Source organism: Castanea sativa, chromosome 7, assembly GCF_040712315.1.
Source record: "Castanea sativa cultivar Marrone di Chiusa Pesio chromosome 7, ASM4071231v1".
NCBI classification, from domain to species: domain Eukaryota; kingdom Viridiplantae; phylum Streptophyta; class Magnoliopsida; order Fagales; family Fagaceae; genus Castanea; species Castanea sativa.
Genome location: NC_134019.1, coordinates 20,194,049 through 20,219,202, shown reverse-complemented (window position 1 = coordinate 20,219,202; position 25,154 = coordinate 20,194,049). Strand labels below are relative to the sequence as shown.

General features: G+C 38.2%; 1 protein-coding gene across 3 annotated transcripts in view; it reads right to left on the bottom strand.

The window, feature by feature from the left end:
- Positions 1-2,723: 2,723 nt before the first annotated feature.
- The window catches only part of LOC142605349 (putative ubiquitin-like-specific protease 2A), a 38,083-nt gene continuing 15,652 nt past the window's right edge, over positions 2,724-25,154 (bottom strand). The window contains exons 11-17 of one of the 3 annotated variants that reach the window (XM_075776809.1): positions 23,079-23,279; positions 22,923-22,978; positions 22,753-22,846; positions 21,986-22,076; positions 6,841-6,960; positions 4,075-4,491; positions 2,724-3,559 (exon numbers count right to left, since the gene is read on the bottom strand). In XM_075776809.1, the coding sequence (XP_075632924.1) occupies positions 2,984-3,559; positions 4,075-4,491; positions 6,841-6,960; positions 21,986-22,076; positions 22,753-22,846; positions 22,923-22,978; positions 23,079-23,279 (1,555 nt within the window). In that variant the 3' untranslated portion in view covers positions 2,724-2,983. The remainder of the gene's footprint in view (positions 3,560-4,074; positions 4,492-6,840; positions 6,961-21,985; positions 22,077-22,752; positions 22,847-22,922; positions 22,979-23,078; positions 23,280-25,154) is intronic. The other 2 variants (XM_075776811.1, XM_075776810.1) reach the window with 2 other exon arrangements.

Below are 25,154 nucleotides of genomic sequence, written 5' to 3'. Positions count from 1 at the left end.
TCTCGATCCCTCCAACGCTCAAGATGCTCAAAAAGATCTTCGCGCTGGGATCCTTGAGATTCTGCATGATGCAAACCTAAGCCTGCCATGATGTTCCAATTCCTTCAACACTAAATTCCCACAGATGGCGCCAATAGTAAGTGCACAATTTGTACTCGGACCCAAAAACAAATTATGGGCTCAGGCCCAAAGGGTCTTATATAATGAAATTTGTAGAGTATGGGTTTGAAACCTAGGTTTGGGACGTTGGAAGTTGATCAACAAGCTAGAATGCCGCAGTCTATGTAAATGATAGATAAATGTGACAGGAAAATCCTCCTCAGACGTAAGCCGAGGACAATTTGTATTGTATTTCTTTCTCTAAGCAAAATATTACAATTTTTTTAGTTTGTCAACCAATAAGAAGATACCCTTCTTCTTCTCTCTCTCGTCTTCTTATATCCTTCTTCTTCTTCCTTGTTTCATCTACATGTAACACAAATTTTCCTCTCAGATACTTGTCCCATCTACCACCTTCTTAAAGTCTTCAAATAATAGCTGGATGGCTGAATTCTACTGTTCAAAAGTCATTTCTTCATTAATGCGGCCAGGGAGGTAGATGCAGGGCCTTTAATGCGGTGGTAGCAGCTTTTTTCTCAGATATTTCTCACACGTTCTTGCTTCTAAAAGGTGCTTGGATCACACCTTTATCCAACAGATCTTCCAGAATTTTGCCTCTAAGCCGTTTAGCAAGTCCCAGGGCCTTTGCTGGGCCTGTCCGAGGAGATACTCCTCCTCAGACAACTCAACTGACCCCTATAGTGCGGATTGACCTGTAGGCCTAGAGACCCTGATTGAACAGACTTGTACCAACTAACCAGGCCCAAAGCCCAAACGTTTATTCAAACACTTTTACCCCCCACAGTAGCCATAAGTTACAACCAATTTTGTAATTAAACTTTGTCCTTTCGGTAAACTATATGCTTGTCCCAAAGCCAAGATAATTGCTCACCAATTTCCAAGATCCAACTTTTATTATATAGTAGCAACTTTTTTTTTTTTTTTTTTTTTTAGAAACATATATAGCAGCAACTTGAAGGCCTATTTGTTGCAGGTTTTGACCATGAACTTATAAAAATATATAATTGTAATAAAATATAATAACTAAATGAATAATTATTAGCAATAAGTTCAATATTTAACTTGATGTTAAGTATATCTCACATTCTTGTAAGTCTTTCTAAGTATCAAAGTAATATCTAAGAATAGTATCAGCATGTACACTAACTTGACCCAAAAAAAAAAAAATCTAACATCCTATCCAATATAAATTTAACTTATAAGTAACTAACGGTGGTCACTCTACAAGTATAAGTGTTTGTGGGGTGTGAAGGGTAAGGACCGAGGTTCAAGTCTCTAGAAGAGAGACTCACATACATATACACTTAGATTAGACTAGAGTAGAAATTTTATATTGAGAAAAAAAAAAATTTAATTGCATGCTTTAAACCTCAAAGCAATCACTGCATCATTATAAACTAACCAAAAGGATAAGCATTTTTTATAAAGTAGTATTGAATAGAAGCCCCAATTCAATAATTAAGAGAGAACAATCTAAATCTCTCTACAAAAAAACATAAATGAAAAGAAGGTTAACAAGAGAGAGACTTACATGGGAATTAGACTGGTGGATCGAATCGGAAAAGTTTCCCTTGGAAAGTAAATAGGAGGTCGTTGAATTTCACTTCGTGGAGAAAATTTGAGAATTTTATAGATTTGGAGGAATTTCTATTAGATGAAGAAGTTTGAATTAAAAATAATAATAATTAGAATTTCTAATTGACTTTAGAATTGTAGGAGAAAGAGAATGTGAGACGACATTGTGAAAGAACTAGTGAGATGAAGAATTCTTTGGTCTTGGTTTGAAACTAACGAAGAGGCCTTCACAAAAATATGAGCAGCTGACTTCTACATGATGCTTATATATGATGTTATAGTAGTGTTTCTAACTTAGAATTAATAATAGAAAGTTTAAAGCTATCCGGATACTCCCAACTTTTTTTTGGAGAGAAAATCCGAATACTCCAACTGATGGAGGAGTTTTATTCCTAAAACTAAGGCTATGTTTCAGAATAATAGGAATATAATTTTATTCCTAAAACAAGACCTTTTTTTTTATACGGCTAGCTAGGATTTTTTGGGAATGATATATTATTTCTTTGGAGCATCTAGATTAATTCGGGAAATGCAATCTACAAACTAATTGATTTGAGTTTGATATTAAAAGGTGCAGAAGTCCAACGTGAGCATGAGAATGAATTTCGAGTCCACAAGTCCTAGCTAGCCGTATGTTGTGTTCTAAGCTCACTAGTGCACCGTGAGAGATGTCAACGACCAAAACAGAGGTACAGGGCAGCATTGTCTGGGTTTGAGTTCTACAAAAGAGACAATGGGAGCCAAGAATCGCTAGAATTATGCGACTGATTTCTCACAATCACTGACTAAAAAAGCCGAGAATGCCATCAACAATGTCAGGCGATTATTTTATTGGTGTTGTTGGAGAGATGCTGGAGGCAATATCCTGGGATTCAGAAGTGGTTGCCGCAAATGAGCCCCAATCAGTCAACAGTGGTGGAGGCAAAATTATTTATCTAAAATGAAGTATGGAAAGTAATCTGATCATGTCATCCATAAAATCCTAGAAACAATTTAAACCAGAAGAAAAAAGAAAAACATTGAAGTGGAAAGTTGAGTTCTCATAGTTAGGAAGGCAAAAGTCAGCCCATCTTATAAAAACTCTCTTCTTCTTTTTTTATCTGCTGTAAAAACTTGCTATTAATATATTACATGAGAGCTTTGATATCAATCAAAGTGTTGGGATGACAAACAAACCCCTTCATTTTATCCTATTTTGTGAATTAAGGTGGAGGGCTCTATTTTCCTAATTTATATACTTAATCCTACAAACTCTCAGCTAATAACAGTTAGGCTATACTGAAGGCCATCAATAATGCAGTTGTTTTGACAGACTTCTTGCAAACTGTCTTTTAAATTGTCGCACACACTTCAGTCTTTTTTCAACTTGCTCTTCATCTAATCGCCACTCCGGATCTTCATCGCTTGATGGTGAAATATTCTCTTTAACATTAATGATTTCAACTGAGTCAACCTCTTGATCAGACAAGGAAATAATGTTCCGTTGAATGGAGGGAGAATTTTTACTTTCATCTTGATCGTACATGTCATTTGCCTCTAGAGAATCCTCAACAACACAAGCCATGAGTTCCTCACTTGAGGTTGAAGAAGATTGAGGTTTATCTGTTTTCTCCAGATGGTTCACTCCCTCAGTTTCTGGAAGCAAATACTGGGATCCACCGATGAGCATTCCAGAAAATGAGTTCCCTTCATCAGGTTTTCCAAGATGCTTAGAGAATCCCTGCTTCCAAGAAGGCCCCAACTTTTTAAAATCTTTGCCAAAACATGATGTTGAGGGTAATTCAGAAGCAAATACAGCCGGTCGCTGACAATCTTCCGCATCTAACAGTGACTCAGCAATTTGCTCACAGATTTCTTCACCTTCCTGCTTTCAAGCAAAGCATAATACCAGTAATTTAGTTGATCTGACAGAACTCTAATAAACCTGAAAATAATTCCATTAATAACTAAGATCCTGTTACAATGCATGTCAGATCTCTTTAGTAATGTTGGTACAAATTTCATGGTCAAAGAATACACAACTTGATGAATCTAAAATTTGGTTTAAGGGGCCCTGCACACTGGCTCATTGAATGGTATGTTAAGACCTTCATGGATTTTAGAATGAAAGGTATCACATGATCAGAGCAGTGTAGAATCAGCTGAAATTTTGGAGTGGCACATATTGCAATACTACTACATAACACCAACATTTGGCCAAAGTCCAATAAAAGTACTCCATTTGAATATGTAAGCATGCCGTGTGTGTGTGTAGGTAGTCTTGTCACGTTTCCTACCTTTTCGTTACAACCATACATTCTAAAACCAGCAAGACCAAGTGGTATTTTTAAGGACATAAGAAGAAGTTGCTTCTAGTCAGTACAAGATTTTTTTTATTACCTCTATTGGTGACATGATGCTCCTCCCATGATGATCTGCTGTCTTCTTATATTTTCCATCAGAAAATGACCTGCCAGTAGTTCCCGGCTCAAAAACCTCCCTCGAAACAAATCCTAATTCTTTAAAGTTCTGTACTCTTGGAGGGGAAACAGCATTAGATATTTCAAACCTCTGCTTATCATTAGAACCAAAGAATTCTCCATGACATGATTTTGCTGAATTGCTGGTCCCCTCAAGAAATTCTATTCCAATTTCTAGAATGTCTGTGTTAGTTTCTTGGGAGTGACAAGGATTTTTGTCATTACAATCAGCTAGCGGAGCTTTCTTTGAATGATCTTCCAGGATTTCATATATTAATTTCCTGATACAAGCACGTTTTAAAGAAGCCTCTTCTGGTGGAAACCACTTACCATTAAGCTGGAAAAATATACACTGTTTGTGACCTTGCTTAAAACTTACAAAACATTCTCTATTTTTAATAGGTAATATAATGCTTTATTGAGAATGAAATGAAAATGATCCCCATATACACAGGAAGTGTACTATGGATGCAAGTGTGCAACAAAGCTAAAAAATATAAAAACAGAAATCAATAAACATTTATTTGGTTATGATGTAATAGTAAAGCTTCTTGAATGTATGTTTACAGAATTGCTTTCTGCTTGTTCATATTCTTTTTTTTTTTCTTTTTTCTTTTTTGTAATTATTTTGGCTACTTTATGCCCTTTTTTTGGCATAAATTAGTCCGTTTTCAATAAATTTATTCTTAAGTATAAATAAAATAAAATAAAAAATGCAATCATCATCAAAACTTCCTTGTCACAATGAAAAAAAAAAAGCTTTTAAATAATGCGATACCCTTGTGGCAGTGTATAAAAATCATGGATTCATACTGCCTTTTTTCTTTTTTGCTGGTGGGCAAAGAAAAGAGGGATAATAACATCGAAATGCTTAGTTATGCAGGAAGTGCAAGGACAGATTTTTTTTATTATTATAATCTTATTTGATTTTGGAGTCCATTGTATTTTTATTGGTCAAATGTATTTTAGGTATTAGTATTAAATAGGGCTATTAGTATTTTAACTTAATTTCCTAGAGTCAACAGTAATTTTGAAATTCAATAATTGGTATCTCCCAAGTCATAGAATTAGGTTCCCTACATCTATGAGAATTAGGATTTCTTATATTGCTTAGAATTGGATTTAGTAGTCTACATAAGCAAAGCATTATACTCCTTTAAAAGGGGCTTATTTTTAAGAATAAAATTTCTACTGCAATCATTCCAATGGTGTTGACCCCAAGAGATTTTCTCTCGCTTGGTGCTAACTCTAGGCAATCCTAGGTGTTTGACTCCTAGGTTCTCTACTATTTTTATTATTATCATAAATTTTCTTGTTACATCATTTTGGTTTTACCTACATCAGAGAGCTTCCTAAGTCCTTAGCAATGTAATTCTGTTCAAGAAAAATAATTTAATATTGTTAAAAATGAGTTCTACTTCAGATGACACCTCATATCTCCTTACAACATAGGATGAAGGGCTTGGTAATAGAGTTAACTCGCTGGGTGCATGTATGTCCATTATTTCTAAGGTGTCTGGAGGGTTTCTACAGGGGCTAATTATCCCTGAAGAAAAATATGGTGTGCTAAAGTGCATCAGAAGATCTCATTCTTTGTTGGGCAGCGGTGTCGGATAAAATCCTAATGGTGGTACCACAATATAATGATTATTGTTTATTAGCCTCATCACATGCGCGTGAGACATTTAAAAAATAAAAAAATAATAAAAAAAACCTGTGTTTTTATTTTATATATATAATTTTTATTTTGAGAAACTAATTTATAACTGGATAAAACAATTTGAAAATTAACAGGAAAGTAACCCTAGTTTTTAGGCAATGTTTTAGTGGGAGCTAGAGTTGTATTTTTACCGAAATATCATTTAATTTTGTCTCTACTTAAATATAGGAGTATAGGGACATTTTTTAACAAAAAAAATGAGGATCCCAAACAGGAGCAGCCTCTTAAATAGTAATATAAATTCTTTCTATGGTGTCTATAGTGTGTTAAGGTGCCTCTGATTGCTTGGGTAGTGTTGGATAAAATCCTAACAGTGGATTATCTTTGGAACCGCAACATAATGATTATAGGTTGATGTTGCATGTGGAAGAATAGTGGGGAAATGATCACCTTTTTTTTTCATTGTAAAGTGGCAAGAAATATATGGTCCCTTATATTTTCACTATTTGGATTGTCGTGGGCTATGCCAAAGACTCTGGTTCATCTGTTAAGTTGTTGGCAAGGGAGATTTCAAGTCATTGAAGCTACAAAGCTTGGACTGCTACCCCATTATGCATCTTGTGGACAATTTGGAGAGAGCAAAACAACAGAACATTTGATGGTTTATATTCTAAAGCATCCAATCCATGCCATCAAGCAGTCATTGTTTAGATATCTGCTTGCATGCTCGGTGGTTTTAGGCAGCACCACCTCCTGTTCTTTTTTAGGGTATTTAGATAGCTTGCATTTGACCGTGTGATTTCCGATTGTGGGAAAGTTTTCTACTATGTATATTTTATTTGCTTCAAATGAAATTATTTTTACTTACCCCCAAAAAAAGAAAAAAGAAAAAAACACCTCACCAGGTGCATGAGCCACTTACCAATAAAAGAAAAGATGACAATTATTAAAGATAATACATTAAAATCAATAATATGATGATGCTATCCTCACCAAATGTTTGGGAAATGAGATCAGATCACTTACGAATTTGGAGGACATTGTTATCTTAAAAGGGTTGACGTTAATAGGTGCTTCCTCCAAAAACAGTTCAACATAATGGAGTAGAAAAAGACCACAATCAAATGAATTTTCCTGCTGCGGTAGCTGAATAAAAAATGGAACAAAAAAATGTGTAAAAACAATAATTTTCACAAAGTCTATAAAAGCTAAGAATCATTGATAAAATGAGAAGAATTTTAACAGATGCCAAACTTCTATATGTTACAAGTGGACTGGCTTTACAAGACAACCTTTAAGAAGGGCTTAGGTGATTCAATGTATGTACTAACAAGAAGAAATATTTATAGCTTATGTGGGAGGGGGGAAAACGGAAAAGAAAAAAAATGGAATGCAACTTTTAAGGGAGAATGCCCCATTTTTATTCCATTCCCTTACAATGTCAAAATTTTTTTTTTTTTTTGAGAGTTTTTCAACCTATGACATCTACTCTTGATAATAGCTCTTCATCATTAGACCAAAACACCAATCAGTTTTTTGTGTAGACGGAGATTGAACCCCAAATCTCTTATACAACCATCAGAGACTTTACCAGTTGAGCTAAATAGAACAATGTCAACTTTTGGTTTCATGCAAAATTGGGCAAAATCAAAGGTAACAGAATCAATGAGGGAATTTTGATAATGTAACATAATATTAAATAATGCATATTATTTAAGGATGGTGATTATAGTTCTGCTGATCCAAACAGTCACCTATCCCTCCTTTTAAACAAGGTTACTTGCCTTTAATTGTGAACATCCAAAGAAGAGAGAAAATGCATGATTCATTTCTTTTTTTTGATAAGTAATAAAGATAATTTCATTGAAATAAAAAAGAGAGTCACCCAAGTACACAGGAAGTATACAAGAGAGAACAAATCAAAGACGAACATTACAAAAGTCAAGAAAATCCAAAATAGAAAGAAAAGGATGGCTTCTCCACACGGAGAACCAATCAAGTAAGGTTCGGAAAAAAAGAGACTTAAGATCAGGCATAGAACTCTCGATGTCTTCAAAACATCTACTATTTCTCTCCTTCCAAATACACCACAACAAGCAATGAAGAACGGCCTTCCAAATATCTCCATTACGATGGCGACCAAAACGACCTTGCCAGCAAGCCAAAAGCCCAACAACAGACCTTGGCATAACCCAGCAAACTCCAAATAAACCGAAGACCATATCCCACAACTCCATGGCAACCGGGCAATGAAGGAAAAGATGGTCAACACTTTCACGATTGCACTTGCACATATAACACCAATCCAGAATGCAAACTTTTCTTTTTCTTAAATTGTCAACAGTCAGACATTTCCCCAAAGCTGCGGTCCAAACAAGAAAAGCTACTCTAGAAGGGATCTTCTGCTTCCAAATGCTTTTCCAAGGAAAAAATTGCTCCTTATGGCCAACTAGAAGATGGTAGTAAGTACTAACCGTGAACCCCTTACTCTTACAGGGCAGCCAACAACTCGTCCTCCCCAATCCCCCTTACGGGAGTGCTATAAATGAAATTGATGAAACTCCTGAAAGCTTCCAATTCACGATTATGCACATCCTTACAAAACTGAAACTCCCAATGGAGGACTCCATTGGTGTACCTCATAAGATTCGCCACAGTTGCCTCTTTTCTATGACAAAGCCTATATAATTCTGGATAGCGGTCGGCAAGAGAAGAAGTTCCACACCAATGATCTAGCCAGAACAGCACCTTTGATCCATCTCCGATATCAAACATAATAAAACGAGATAAAGAATGCCACCCCCGTCTAATATTTTTCCACAAACTGACACCATAATGACCAGAGAAAGAGCTAAAACACCAACCACCCCAATCACAACCATACTTCACCTCAATCACTTGACGCCCAAGAGCATCCCTTTCTTGCCCAAATCTCCATAACCACTCCCTAATAAGGCAACATTGAAGGTTCTCAGGTTCCTAATCCCCAACCCACCTGAAGAGAGAGGAGTACACACCGAAGACCAATCAACCAGATGAAATTTGGGCTCATCTCCTAAACCACCCCAAAAAAAGTCTCGTTGAAGTCTAGCAATTCGATTGGCCACAGAAGCAGGAATAGGGAATAAGGAAAGGAAATAAGTAGGAAGATTAGAGAGAGTGCTTTTAATTAAAGTGACTCTACCTCCCTTGGATAAATATAATTTTTTCCAACCTGCTAATTTTCTTTCCATCCTTTCAAGAATAGGAATCCATATTGACTTGTCCTTAAATTTTGCCCCCAAAGGAAGACCCAAGTATTTCATTGGGAAGGACCCTTGATTGCAACCTAAGACAGCCACTAAAAGATCCATAGCTTGAACTGACCCCACTGCCACCAGCTCAGACTTACCCAAATTTACCTTCAAACCCGACACAGCTTCAAACCAAATGAGCACCATACGGAGAGTCAGCAGCTGATCAATATTAGCATCACAAAAAATAAGAGTGTCATCAACGAAAAGGAGATGGGAAACCATAAAAGGCCTTCCTTCAGAAACACCAACACTAAAGCCAGATAAACGACCTTCATGGGCAGCTTTATCCAACATTCTACTTATGGCTTCCATAACCAACACAAATAACAAGGGGGACAAAGGATCACCTTGCCGCAACCCCCTTGAACTTCCAAAAAACCCATGAGGAGTACCATTAATAAGGATAGAGAAACGAACCGTTGATACACAAAATGAAATCCAACGCCTCCACTTATCGGAAAAACCGCAACGCTCAAGCAAGTAATTAAGAAATCTCCAATTCACATGATCGAAGGCTTTTTCTATGTCCAGTTTACATAACAACCCTGGTTGACCAGACTTCAATCTACTATCAAGACATTCATTAGCAATAAGAACGGAATCAAGGATCTGCCTATTTAGAACAAAGGCATTCTGAGGAGCTGAGATGATCTCTCCTAAAACCATACGAAGACGACTAGCCAAAGCTTTGGCAAGAATTTTATAAATCCCCCCAACAAGGCTAATAGGCCGGAAGTCTTTTACTTCCACTGCTGCAGCTTTTTTAGGAATGAGAGCAATGAAAGTTGCATTCAAGCTTTTTTCAAACTGGCTAGTTTCATGGAAATGGTGGAACACAGCCATGATGTCTGATTTGAGAATCCCCCAGCAAGTTTGAAAGAAAGCCATCGAAAAACCGTCAGGCCCAGGAGATTTATCCCCATTAAACTCCATGATGACATCAAAAATCTCAGAATCCTCAAAAGGTCTCTCTAATCAATCCACATTATCCCTAGAAATCCTAGGAAAATCCAAAACATCTGGAAAAGGGCGCTGCTCTTGCCGCTCCGAGTAAAGGTTCAAATAGAATTGTTCAATATGGTCAGCAATTCTATCCTGGCTAGAAGACAAAGCCCCATCGATCATGAGGTTTTCAATACAATTACTTCTTCTATTAGAATTAGCCATCCTATGAAAAAACCTCGTATTGGAGTCGCCCTCCTTTAAAAACAACACTTTGGACTTTTGTCTCCAGCTAATCTCCTCTAACAAGGCTGCCTTCTCAAGATCGGCACGAAGGGATGCTTTTTCCAACATTTCCTCTTCTGTTAGAGGTTGATTGTCCACTTTAACATCAAGAGCATTCAACTTGCTCCATAATTGCTGTTTCTTGACTGTGATATTGCCAAAATCTGTTTCGTTCCACTTCTTCAGGTCAGATTTTAGAGCAGTCAACTTCTTGGCAAGAATGAAACTAAGGGTCCCTTGAAAATGGTAATTATCCCACCAGGACTTCACCTTATCTAGAAACCCTTCCGCCTTCAACCACATATTCTCAAAACGAAAGGGGATACGCCCGCTTCGATGATTCCCACTCTCCAACAGAATAGGGAAGTGATCGGATAACACTCTAGGAAGCCTTTTTTGGGAGAAATGAGAGAAGTGATCTACCAAAGCCGGAGAAAAGAGGAATCGATCTATTCTAGAGGCCGAGGTAGAGTTAGACCATGTGAAAAGGCCTCCCTCCAAAGGGTTATCCATTAGCCCATGAAGAGAAATAAAATCTGAAAAATCATTCATGCAGCGGGTGAATCTTCCCGCCCCTAACCTCTCCGAAGGAAAGCGGATGACATTAAAATCACCTCCCAAACACCAAGGTAAATTCCACCAACTAATCAAGCCTGCCAATTCCTCCCACAAAAATTGACGCTCCCTATCTAAATTTGGGCCATAGGTACCTGTGAAGGCCCACTCAAAATGATCACTAACGTTTTTGAACCTACACGAAACTGAAAAACGCCCCACTACTTCTATTTTTTCAACCACCCTTCTATCCCACAAGAGCAGAATACCACCGGAAGCTCCCTCAGAACCCAAGTATAGCCAATCTATGAAAGGACAACTCCAAATACTTCTAACAAGTCCTCTTGTAATCCATTCCAGTTTTGTCTCTTGCAAACAAACGATATCAGCCCTCCAAGAGCGTAAAAGATTACGAACCTTGAGCCGTTTTTCCTTGCCATTCAGACCTCTAACATTCCAAGATATAATCTTCAGATTCATTGGGAAATAAATAGAGCCCTGTCCTTACCATTATCACTGCGCCTATAAGAGGCTGGACCATAATTGACAGAGCTAAACAAACCCCTCAATTCCCTTATCCCTTTCCTCCCTAAGCTCTTCATGGCTTTGTCAGATTTTTCCTTAATATCCCTTTGCTGTAACTCAGCTTCAACAGCCAAGAGGAATTTGGTAGCTGGCTCTTCCAAACCTTGGAGGGATGTCCCAAGAAAATCATCAAAGCCACTGAATTTTTCCTAAAACCATTATAAGTACTTGTCCTTTCCCAGCAAACTTTCCACAACCAAAGTTGCTAACCCTTCAGGAATTTCCCTGACACCCATAGGTAAGGAGAAGGCCAGGGGTTCGACATTTAGAGGAGGCGATAAATCAAAAAACCGAGAAGTATCCCCAGAACAAATATTTGATACCCAATCCTCCACACTAACCTCAACCCCTTTATCCAGTTCTGAATTTATCTTCCTAGGTTCCGATGACTCCTCTGGAACCAACGCCAACTAGTTCGACTCATCCACTCCAACAACCGCAACTTCCGGTGGCAAAGAAATATGAATCGGGACTGCCACTCTCTTCCCGTCTCGTAATTCGAGAACCCACTGCTCAGAATTTCCCCATTTCCTGATGGCGTTGTCTATGTGCTCATGGATGATCCGTTGGATGTCACGATGCAAGGCCACTTCATTATCGGAGCACAGGGACTCATTCACCGAAGCATCGGAACAGCTAGACTCAGTCACGGAGGCTTCGTAGTTGTCAGGCACTGAGAGAAGCTTCTCGGTGCTCGTTGGTTCCAAGTGCGACGGCGAAGGCACAGCGACAGGCTCATCGCTACCTGTTTCTGCTATTGCCGACGATATTAGGTGGGAGGGAGGGGCTTGCGAGAAGTAGAAAGACAGTGGGTGGGTCTGAGATTGTATCACGAAGGGCTGGGAAGGTTTGGGTTTCCATTTAAAGGCAGTTTTCAGTTTGGGCTTAGAGGTAGAGGTAGAGGTAGAGGCTGGGTCAATCGAAGGTGGATGGGCTTTGGGTTTGGAGTGAGGCCCAAGAATAGAACAGGATTGAAAGGGGTTTGGGTTAGGAATGGGCTTTCGGTTAGAGGCTTGAAAGGGTTTTGGGTTTGGAATATGGTTAATCAGAGGGACAAATTTGGGCTTAAAAGAAAGAGAGGGCTTTGGGTTAGATGCTTGGCCCATAGAAAGGTCCACCTCAGTAACTTTGGACCAACTGATCTCCCACTTACCACTAGGCCCACGATCCAGCTTAAAAGAGAGTTCCAAACTCATCCCACCATCACCTTCAGCTGAAAAGACCTTCTCCCCTGACAGAGTATTCTCCTTCCCAAGACTGCTCCTGCGAGAATCCTGGGTCTGAGAACTCAGATTTGCAAAGTTGGACTTTCGAGGGTCCAACATTAAATGTTTTGGATTCGCAGCGCCGCGGGAATCCTGGGTCAGAGAAGACTTCGCCGCCACTACCTGCCTGAGAGTTTTGGGTTCTTTACGACAGCCTTGCTCCACTGCTGCCGCAAAAGATTTGGAGGCTTTGTATTCAGACCCAAGTAAGAGTTTAGGGGGCTGGTTAAAGGCAAGAGTTCCAGGAGCTATCGCCTTCCTCAAGTGACTACAAAACCTCTCCAACCACAGCCCAGTTTTCCTTCCGGAACTACTATGAAACCTTTCCATCGGCCATGTAAGAGTTCTAAGATCATAAGGAAAGAGCCATGAGCATTGAAACCCAGTTGAAGAATAAAAACTGTCTCTCCATCTCTAACAGTTTTCGCAAAGTGTCCAGGGGGCTTGGTGTAAATAAAATCTTCCACCAAAGATAACAATCTCTTTGCAGACTCTTTGCCCATGAATACTGATTGTAAAGAACCTCTGCCTCTCTTGAAAATACGTAAAAGGAAGAAGGAACCCCCTTCTTCAACAGAAAATTCAAAAGATTTTGACTCAACAAAGAAAAATAAAGAGCCACCCATGACAGACAATATTCTATAACACAGAAAAGATTCACTTCCTAAAACCAAAACATGAATGTAAGCCTATACTTGCAACAGGATGGTATTCGTGCATGTACTGAAATGGGTTGATACTACTCTGGAAAGCCACTATCCATTGCATGATTCATTTCTATTCCCATGTCATTTTAATTTTGCATTTTGTTTGGACAGCAATTGAAGCATTCTTATTGGGTACCATCCAAAATAATTCAAGCAATGGTATCTTTCAGGTAGGAGTTCCAACACCACAATCATGCCAAAACTGAATTAGTGTGCCATCCCCCACTGAGAATTTTATATGTTGTGAAAAGGTATCCCCCTAAAATTCATCATATTTGGAACAAATCATACGCAGTCAAACTTCCCTTGATAATTTATATTATAAACTAATCCAAAAAAAAAACACACACACACACACAGTAAAACCTACCCTCTCTCTCCTTAAAACCTCCATTACCCATTTACCTAGCAGCACTTGATTAGATGTACTAAGATTACGAATCTTCAGCCCTCCCTTCTTCAAAGGAGAACAAACAAGGGTAGCGTACTCTCAATAAGCAAAATGAACTTCCCTCCCTTTGAATGATAAAACTTCTTCCACCCTATAAGCCTTTGCCCATTCATTCTATAATAGAATTCCAAACAACTCTTAACCTTAAATTTGGAACCCAATGGCAATTCAAAATATGCAAGCTGGCTCTATTACGTTTCTCACAAATCCCACTGACACTAATTCACTTTTACTCGATTAACCTTTTAGCCTAGCACTGCTTCAAAACAAAGCAGTACATACTAAAGGTATCTGAGCATTGCTATGAGAGAATTTTTATTATTTTTTTGATAAGCAATGATATTATTTTTATTAATATCAAAAAGAAGGCCCAACCATACAGGAAGTATACAAAAGGGGACCTTACAATCAATCACATAAATTACATAAATCTAGCAATTCAATAACAGACCATAAGGAATGACTATGCAAAACTGACAAACAATGCATGGAGAGAATTTCTTGGCTCTGAAGGAACTGATATAACTTGACTCCCAAGCAACAAGGACATCTTAAACTCTCACTAATTCTAGATTACTTAACCAGGCCTAGACTTTCCATGCAAATAAAGTAACTAAACTATCTGACCTTTTGAGGCATAGTGCATGCATAGGAAGTTATTTGGTGGACCATGCATAAAGCCATACACTAGGGCTTAGCGATTGCATGATATAATAATCACAAAATATAATGGTGAACATAATTTCCCACTCCTGGATTTTAAGAAATTTGCAGGTTGACAACTTAAATGCACTTCTGAGCACAAAACTCATATTTGTTTCCTTAATCTGTAGAAAGTATTTCACTCGGAAATGCAACCATGATGTAAAAGTATGAAGGGTGCTATTGACAACCATGGATGATTCATAGCATGCTTTAGAGCAGTGACACAAAAGCACCAGCGCAGCTTATGGAACCGGTGACAGACTAGAGTATTCTTCTGGGAAAATATTAAGATTTGAGTGTGAGCTGAATAAAGTTTTTTATTTTTATTTTTTTAATGAGTTGGATGGGATGCACTTCTGAAATTATATGGGGGACTGCAGAGGATAAGAGAAACCAACTTTGTTAATCATTTCTAGATATACAGACAGCATAAACCATTCGGAAGAAAAGAATATTTGAGCACAGCTCCATTTGTGTGACGCTCTTCTTCAGAAAATAGCATTTATGGATATGAACAACAGAATAACCTAGAGATATTGGGGAAACTAGCACAGCTGTAGCCTGTAGCATTTGCAAGGAGAGGGTACAGATGTGATCAGCTATCCATTGCCAATATGTAGTGTGTTCCTATAGAAATGATAGGAAAGACACATTTCTAATAATGAATTTATTTATATAAGGATATTTTATTTTTTGATAAGTAAGACGTTTATTGATATCAAAAAAGGAAACACCCTAGTACACAGGGAGTGTACAAGGGTTAAACAATCAAAAACAAAAATTACAAGAAGGTGGGCAAGTCAGTGTCCTCCTCCCGCTGGGTTTTGCGCCGATGACTCACCAGCATTACTGGAGAAGGTGGGTTGTCTTGCGGAGAACTCGGCAGAGGCGGAATGCCTTTTTCCTGGGGGGGCTCGCGCCGACGAGCTTCCGATCACAATGGGTAAGGCAGATTTAGAGGGTGATAGGGCATTAAAGCATACGGCTTTCTGGTATAGCTCTGACCGGAATAGTATTTTGGGCTCAAATAGGTTGTCAGGTGGGCTGATTTCTGAAGATTTGAGGTTGGTGACTCTCGATTTTGTGTCGCAACTGGTTGGACCTTCTTTCCCCAATCTTTTTTTGGAGTTTCTGCGTGCTGGGTCAATGGGTTTTGGAGTTTTGGGTAAGGAGGCAAATTTCTCTTCTAGTATCATGCTTGTGGAGGATGCAGCTGATTTTTTTGTGGGCTCTGGTGAAGCAGAATTGTCGGATTGTTTACCTTTACAGATTATTGCTCCGAGTGCGTCGACAACTTTGGCAGAGTTGGAGGAGCTCACTCAGGTATTGAGCATTGAGGCTAAATTTGATGTCTCTAGGTGGGTGAAACGAAGAATTCCTGGTTTCAATAAATTGGTTGGGTTATCAACGATCCGACATGAGAAGTTGTGCATTGCTCTATTACAAAGGCTCAAAACTGAGATGGAGGCAGCCAATGTGTTACACCGGAAAGTAACAGGCAGCCAAAAAGTGGCTAAGTCCAAACGCAAGGGATGTAGAGAGCTGCAAAACTTGATCTCTACGGTAAATTATGATAGGAGATAGAGGTTTGGTTTTGTGCTAGTGTCAGTAGGTGGGGTTTTTTTTTTGTGGTAATGAAGATAAAAATAATTTCGTGGAATGTTAGAGGTGTCAATGATCCTCATAAACGACTTGTGGTGAAGAATTTATTGCGGGAATGGAAGTGTGATGTTGTTTGTTTGCAAGAGACGAAAATTGCTAGCATGAATAGACAGCTGGTTTGTAGTTTGTGGGGCTGTCCTTTTGTGGATTGGGCTGTTTTGGAGGTTGACTGGAATGCTGGTGGTATTTTGATTATGTGGGATAAAAGGATCTTGGATAAGATGGAAGTTATGGTTGGTACATTCTCAGTTTTGGTAAAGTGGCAAGGGGTGGGGGACAGTTTTATATGGGCATGTTCAGGGGTTTATGGCCCAAATGAGAATAACAAGAGGGGTTACATGTGGGATGAGTTGGTGGGTATTCAACAATATTGGAGGGTACCGTGGTGCTGCTTGGGGGATTTTAATATTGTTCGCTTTCCTAGTGAGCGTAGGGGTGCGACAAGTTTGACCCTGGCTATGGAAAAATTCTCTGAATTTATTAAGGATCTTAACTTGATTGATTTGCCTTTGGAAGGAGGTAGCTATACATGTTCAAGTGGTACTGATCAACCAGCGATGTCTAGGATTGATAGAGCTTTGGTCACCCCAGACTGGGAGGATCATTTCTCAGATGTAATTCAAAGGATTCTACCCCGTCCTATTTCAGATCACAGTCCTATTCTCTTGGAGGCAGGGGGAATGGCAAGGGGAAAAGTCCGTTCAGATTTGAAAACATGTGGTTGAAGACGAAGGGGTTTGTGGATAGGGTTCAATCTTGGTGGAATAGGCATTCCTTTGTAGGTACACCTAGTTTAGTGTTTGCAAAAAAATTAAAAGCTTTGAAAGAGGACATTGTACAATGAAATCGTCGAGAGTTTGGTAATGTAGAGCGTCAAAAGAAACAATTACTGGAGGAGTTGAAAATGTTAGACGCTAAGGAAGGGGATGTTGGTCTAACTGATGGGGAGATAAGTCATAGGGTAGCTTTGAGGTCTCAGGTGGAGCATCTTCTTTCCTTGGAGGAAATTTCTTGGAGACAAAAATCTAGGATGTTATACATCAAGGAAGGAGATAATAACACCAAGTTCTTCCATAGAATGGCTAACTCCCATAGGCGGTATAATCTTCTAAGGACCTTGGAGGTGAATGGGGTGGTTTTTGAGGAGGAATCTGAGGTAACTAATCAGGTAATCCAGCTTTATAAAAATTTGTACAAGGAGCCTGAGGGGTGGAGTCCTTTTGTGGAGGGTTTGGTGTTTGACCGTATTGGGGATATGGAGAGGGTTTGGCTTGAAAGGAAGTTTGAGAGAGAGGAGATCCTTCAAGTCATTCGTGATTTGGAGGGGGACAAAGCTCCAGGTCCAGATGGGTTTACTATGGCGTTCTATCATCATTGTTGGAGAGTGGTGGAGAAAGACGTGTTAGCGGTCTTTGAAGAGTTTTTTCAACATTGTAAGTTTGAAAAATCTCTCAATGCTACCTTCATTGCCTTGATTCCTAAAAAGAATGATGCCTCTAATATTAGAGATTTCCGACCTATTAGTTTGGTGGGAAGTATGTATAAGACCTTGGCTAAGGTTTTGGCAAATCGTTTGAGAGTAATTTTAGATCAGTTGATCTCTGAGACTCAAAATAGCTTTGTGGGTGGGAGACAAATCCTTGACTCGGTTCTTATTGCGAATGAGTGCATGGATAGCAGAGGGAAGAGTAGGGTTCCTAGAGTTATTTGTAAACTTGACATTGAGAAAACTTACGATCATGTGAATTGGGAGGTTTTGCTATATTTGTTGAATAGAATGGGCTTTGGTGTGAGGTGGTGTAAGTGGATCCATACTTGTATTTCCACAGTTCAGTTCTCTATTTTGATTAACGGGTCTCCAGCTGATTTTTTTGGTAGTTCTAGGGGTTTAAGACAAGGGGATCTGCTTTCTCCTATGCTGTTTCTGATATTAATGGAGGTGTTTAGTAGGATGTTGAGAAGAGTGGAGGGAGCTGGCTTGATCTGCGGTTTTGAGGTTGAGGGTAGGAGGAGGGGTGGTGGGGAATGTGTTTCACATCTATTGTTTGCAGACGATACTATCCTTTTTTGTGATGCAGAGGTGGAGCAAATTCTTCATATTCGGCTATTGTTACTTAGTTTTCAGGTGGTAACAGGTTTGAAAGTCAATGTGCACAAGAGTGAAATGGTTCCTATAGGGGAGGTTGATGATGTGCATGCCCTGGCGGAAATTTTGGGATGTAGAGTTGGAACTTTGCCTATGTCTTATCTTGGCATGCCGTTGGGGGCTTCGCATAATTTCCCTTCAATTTGGAATCCTATTTTGGAAAAAATTGAGCGAAAATTAGCCAGGTGGAAGAGGTTGTATTTGTCTAAGGGGGGTCGATTGATGTTACTCAAGAGTACGTTATCTAGTCTTCCTACCTATTTTCTATCTCTTTTCACCATTCCTACTTATGTGGCTAATAAGATTGAAAAGTTGCAAAGGGAATTTCTATGGGGTGATAGCAAGATTCATCTAGTAGGATGGGATAAAGTTTGTGCGCCTATAGCTAACGGTGGTTTGGGAATAAGAAAAATTACTACTTTCAATAATACCTTATTGGGAAAATGGCTGTGGCGGTTTGGGAAGGAAGAGGGTCGGTTATGGAGGAGGGTGGTAATGTCAAAATATGGGGAAGAATGGGGAGGATGGACCTCAAAGCTAGGTAGGGGAGTTCATGGGTGTGGTTTGTGAAGAGGTATTCGCGTGGGATGGGAGGTTTTTAGCAAGAATTGTCAGTTTGTCGTTGGGTTGGGGAATAGAGTGAGATTTTGGCAGGATGGGTGGTATGGGGATCGTCCTCTTCAAGTGGCTTTCCCAAGGTTGTATGGTATTGCCATTGATAAGGAGGCATCTGTAGAAGCTTCTTTGTCAAGGCAGGGAACGGATGATAGAAGAATTTGGGATATTCGTTTTATTCGAGAATTTAATGATTGGGAGATGGAAGAAGGGCTGCATTTTCTTCGTATTTTGGGAGCTAAAACTCCTCCAATGGATGTTAGAGACCGGATGAGATGGAAGTTGAAGCCTAATGGGGAGTTTGACATCCGGTCGTATTATAACAAATTGCGGGATTCTTCCTCAATTGTCTTTCCTTGGAAAGGAATATGGAAAGTTAAGGCCCCTAGGCGAGTCTCTTTTTTTGTTTGGTGTGTGGCTTGGAATAAGATTCTTTCGGGTGATAACTCGAGAAGATTAAGGGGATTGGATTTTGTAGACAGGTGCATTATGTGCCGGCATTGTGGAGAGACTGTAGACCACTTACTTCTTCATTGTGAGATGGTTTATCAGTTGTGGAGCTTTCTCTTAAAATCTTTTGGTTTGTCTTGGGTTATGCCTAGATCGATCCCAGATTTGCTTTTTGGCTAGTGGAATTGGTTGGGGAAGCATTCGTCTCAAATTTGGAACTTAGTTCCATTGTGCATCCTATGGTGTATTTGGAAGGAACAGAATCGGAGGACTTTTGAGGATTTGGATAGTTCCGGTGTTCAGATGATTGCCTCTTTTAGTGGGAGTCTTTTTGATTGGTCTCGGGCTTGGGGACTCACGACTAATGATTCTCTCCCCTCTTTTCTTAGCTCTCTTTCTCTCTTGTAATTATTTTGTTGTTTGGTTTTCTTTTTTGTTTTTTCAGTCTTTTTCTTCTTGTATTTTCTGGGTTTGCTCTATGTTTTTCATGCATAGAGTAGCCTTTCGTATATATAACATTCTTACTTATAAAAAAAAAAAAGAATCTAAGAAATCAAGAAAAGATAAAAATGATTGGTTCCACAAAGCAGCCAACCAATCTATTAAGGTTCGGAAGAAAAATAGCTTCAAGTTTGAGATTGATCTTTTCTTATCTTCAAAGCACCTGCTATTTCACTCTCCAAAGACACCACAATAAGCAATGTGGAACAATCATCCATAAATACCCATTTCAATGACAACCAAATCTGCCTTACCAACATGCTAATAGCCCCACTACAAATTGTAGCATCACCCAGCTAACTCCAAACAATCCAAACACCATTGCCCACATATCCATTGCAACCGGACAATGAAGAAAAAGATGATCAACTGATTCACCATTGCACTTGCACATGTAGCACCAATCCAATATCCAAACCTTTTTCGTAAATTGTCAATCGTTAAGCACTTCCCCCAAGCAGCAGTCCAAACAAAAAAAGCAACTCGAGAAAGAATTTTGTTTCCAAATACTTTTCCAAGGAAAGCAACAGTCATTAGAGCCCATTAAGAGATTATAATAATCCTTAACCAAGAAACCCTTCTCTCTATCAAGTTTCCAACACATCTTATCCTCACCAAACCCTTTCACCGAAGCACCATAAATGGTATCCATGAAACCAGCTAATGCCTCTGATTCCCGAGCATGCACACCCCTAAAAAAATTTACATCCAAAAAAGGACTCCATTCTCAAGCTTCATAAGTTCAGCCACACTAGCCTCCTTGTCTCGGCAAAATCTATACAATTCCGGATAGCTGACTGCAAGGGAAGTCTCACCACCCCAATGGTCTTCCCAGAATTTCACCCTTGACCCATCCCCAATATCATATAGAATGTGGCAGGAAAAAGAAGGCCATCCCCGACTAATATTTTTCTACAAGCCCACAACATATGGACCATTAGCAAGCCTAGTACACCAACCACCCCATTCACAGCCATATTTCACCTCTATCACTTGCCTCCAAAGGGCAGTCCTCTCCATCCCAAATCTCCAAAGCCACTTTCCAAGCAAAGCTTCATTAAAAAGTCTTAACTTCCTTATATAAGGATATTTTATTAGAATAATAGATTACTTCAGCTCATGATGATGGTTTCTAATAATATGGCTTCTTCAGACAATTGCATTTAATTGAAATTAAATACTAGAATGACCAACACAAAGTGGTGAAACTAGCAAAGGAACTTTAGCATTTCCAAGGAGAGGGGACACGGGTGATCAAGCAACAATTTTAAATTTGATAGGGGTAGAAAGTCTTTTTCCCCAAGCTCCACTTTAAGAATATGCAGCATCATACTATAGAAATGATAGATTGATTCATCAGTTTGTCTGGCAATGCCACAAGCAGGAAATACCAGGAGCAAAGGACAAATAATATTCTGTGAATGAAGGAATGGCCAGATGGAAGTTAATATTCTTGTTTTTTTTAATAGAAAAAAACAAAGATTCTAAAGATGCAATAATCAAACAGCAAAAACATGGCTATTACTTGGGGTTTTTGGCGGTATCGAACAAACTTTTTGTTTGTAAAGGTTGTATAAGCTCTCTCACTACACCTCATTCACTTACCCTAACCAATTGAAAAGGAATAAATAATAAAAGAAAAGATCAGAACATTATCACCTGGTGTACCCTTCACTTTGCAAACCAGTGAATTTTCATATTGGTCTAGACATATTTGATGCAGTAAAAGGATAATAATGTCACTTTTTAATTTGTGCATTGTACAATACCAAAATTTGATGATGTCCATATTAAACTAGTCCATTTTCATTATTATGTACCACTTAAGGCAATTAACGAAACACAAAAGGTAGAATCTACTCTTTTTCAGTATATATATGGCACATCCACATCCACAAAGAAAAGGTTAACTCAATGAAGAGATTAAGTATTTAATCTCAGGAAGCAATTGTTTCTTTACTAAATTCTAGAATATCCATCACAGAAACTAAAAGGCAAGGCAATACCTCAAGTGAAACAAATCGCAAATGTAAGAATTTTGAAGAAACCTCTGCTGCTGTCTGACCATGCCTCTCTTTCCACTCTTCACATAAGTAGCTGGAATTTCATCACAAACAAATGAAGCTGGTCATTGTCCGTATTAAACTAATCTAGTTCTCTTATTCAAAATATTTGAGATTAAACAACTCATGAAGCTAAATAGTTTTTGAACTTCTCAAAGAAACTATGAATCTATGCTATATCATTGGCACTTCCCACAAGCCAATTTTGGCCTCATCAACAAAATCTCTTGGGACTGAAAAATTTTAAAAATTTAAAATAAAAAAAAACACACATACACACAAAAAAGAAAGGCCAAAATATTAAATTGGAAAATTCATAATTTCCATTTTGCAAAGAATTTGATTCTAATTTCTCCTTGTCACTTTAAGATTATTTTTATTCATTGAACTTTTAATTTTCTTTTTGTCTTTGAGGATTCAATCTTGTACACTTCTGCACTTCAGTTGCAACCCATCTCTCACAATAAATTATCCATACAAAAATGTAACTATATGGTAAACATGGACCTAGCCAAAAACATAATGACAACAGGTAAACAAAGGTGAGCAGTCTAATTAAAAGAAAGGTAGCATAACACCCAATGGGTTTTAAACCAACCCACAACCTTAAAATGACCCATTGTTATGGGAAGATAGAGTGCCATTTGAGCCATAGCTCATTCACATAGACGAAGGTAAATAGTTATGAACATGAAATGCAGGTAGGCTACCTTTGAAAAAGATTTTTGAGGCCTCTGTGACTTCCTCTAATAGAATCCATGTGCAAGATGCAAGGTACCTTGGGCAAGTTTTCAATGTCTTCATCTGCAAGATGGCTCTAAATTGAATATAGGGATAAGACTAGAAAATATAACAGAGTGATAATCACATAAGATCTCGCCTTTGAAATTAGCCACTTCACCAGGGTAACAGATGACAATCAAACTCCAGTGAAGACTGCCACATAGATGCATCAACAACTCAAATTAGAAAGCAATACAATAAGAGGTCATTCTTCAGCAGTACAAGCGAGTTATCTGCACAGCCACTGTCTGACCTGTAGTTGACAGGAATAAAGATGTAATCCTTTGTAAAAAGATTCACTTTCCTTGTCCATTTACGGACACGTTGAAATGCTGCCCTGCCTTCACAAGCACTTGAAGGATCTTTGTCAAGATCAGCAAGCTTCCGAAAGAAAAAGCTATTGAAAAAGTGGTACCTATGCTCTTCCCCAGGTTGAATCTTATTCTTCAAATGTCTGAAACAGGCCAGATTTCATAGATGGTATCTTTTAGCATTTAGAAATAATAGCTACATTAAACAACTATTTTGAAACAGGAGCTACATTAAACAACTATTTATTGAATGTATTAATATGTGCCTTACGGGGGAAAGAACCATTAAACTAAACTCACAAGATAGCCAATTCATAAATTTTATCAGGCTTCAAATAAATAAATATACCAAGGAGAATCTTTGTTAATGTATACACGTGAACCATTGAAGCAATTTACTTAGTCATAAGATAACAAGACATTCCTTATAAACAAAACACCTATGTTCATCTTTTTTCCAACCAAAACTGAAGCCAATTTTCTTTACTTAATTTCTTTTCACATGGTATATATACTCTGTAGTTTGTAGTTGATGACATAAGGTTCACAAATTGATGCAATAACAAATTAATTAAGTTTGAGTTTCTAATTCCCGACCATACTACCAGACAATTTCATTAAATACTGCCTCACCTAGGAAGAATGAACACAGACGCAGAACACAGGCAAGACGATATAAACATTACGATTGAAAAACTAGAATACAACAGTAACATGACAATTAATTAATATATATTTTAAGACAAATTTTATGTTTATCTAAGCTTTTCAAAATAAAAAACCATCAAATGTTTGAAAATACATCTAGAATTTATTGCCAAAGAAATTTAAAGATAGCAAAGAAGTGCCACCTATAAAATGATGTTAAGAGTACAAATAAAATACATACTAAGTGACTAAAAAATGGTTTATTTTCTCTCATAACAAGCATACAGGCTACTTGGGTTAAAAAAGAAGAAGATATATAAACTGGTAAAATTTGGAAAAATCATGAATGAAAACCAAAGAAAATTGTGTGACAGAGGTAGTGAGGTACTAGACCCAAAGCAAGAGCAAGGAGAGGGAGAGCAGATAGTTGATTGGGGTGAAAAAGAGGAGTCAATTTGATTCTAGGAAGCACAGGTGTGGATTTGGGTTCAGGTGCAGTGTGGCACACGGCAATTTTTTTAAAAATAGGACGCGGGTGCGGCGGGATACATTTATTAATTAATTATTAAATATATATTTATTTTTATTTTTATTTTCTATATATTGCTAAGATTTGTTTTTCATATAATGGTAAACACATATCAATTTAAGAGCAAAGTAGATAATAAGGTGAATACATAACCATTACATGATGTTCACAAATTAGAATACAATATGGAAAGTTTGAAACTAAAACGAAATAAAATATAACTTTGAGATTAACGGTTTTTTTTTTTAAAGTATTTCGGCCCATATTGGGTCCAATTTCAGACCAAATTGAACCCATATTGGGTCTTATTTCGGACCGAATCGGGCCGCATCGAAAAAAAAAAAAAAATCATCGGTGGACACGCATACAAGCGCATCCACACAAATCCAACTCGGGTGCGTTGGCCAAAACGGCACACCCATGCTTCCTTGATTTGATTTGAGGAGCCTGATCAATGGTTCAAATTTTGCTGGGTAATTAAAATCCATCTTTTGCCTCTCTTTTCAAATTTTCACTTCACTGTGTCAAGATTGTGTCTCTAGTGTGTTCCAACTATGTCCAAGGATATATTTATATGTGTGTGTGTGTTTCATCTAGGCACACGTGTGTCCCCAGCAGATCTGTGTCCAATATGTGTCAGACATGGACACAGCAGAGATTTTGGCATTTTGGCACTTCCTCAGATTAGCTTCCTTGCTTTCAACTCTAACATTACCTATTCTAACTTGATAAGAAAAAAATACACCTATTCAAAAATCATTTCTTAGGCCCAAGGCGCACTGCTTTAACAACATTGCTTTTGCTTAGATTCATCATGAAACAAAAAGAAAACCTTATTTGG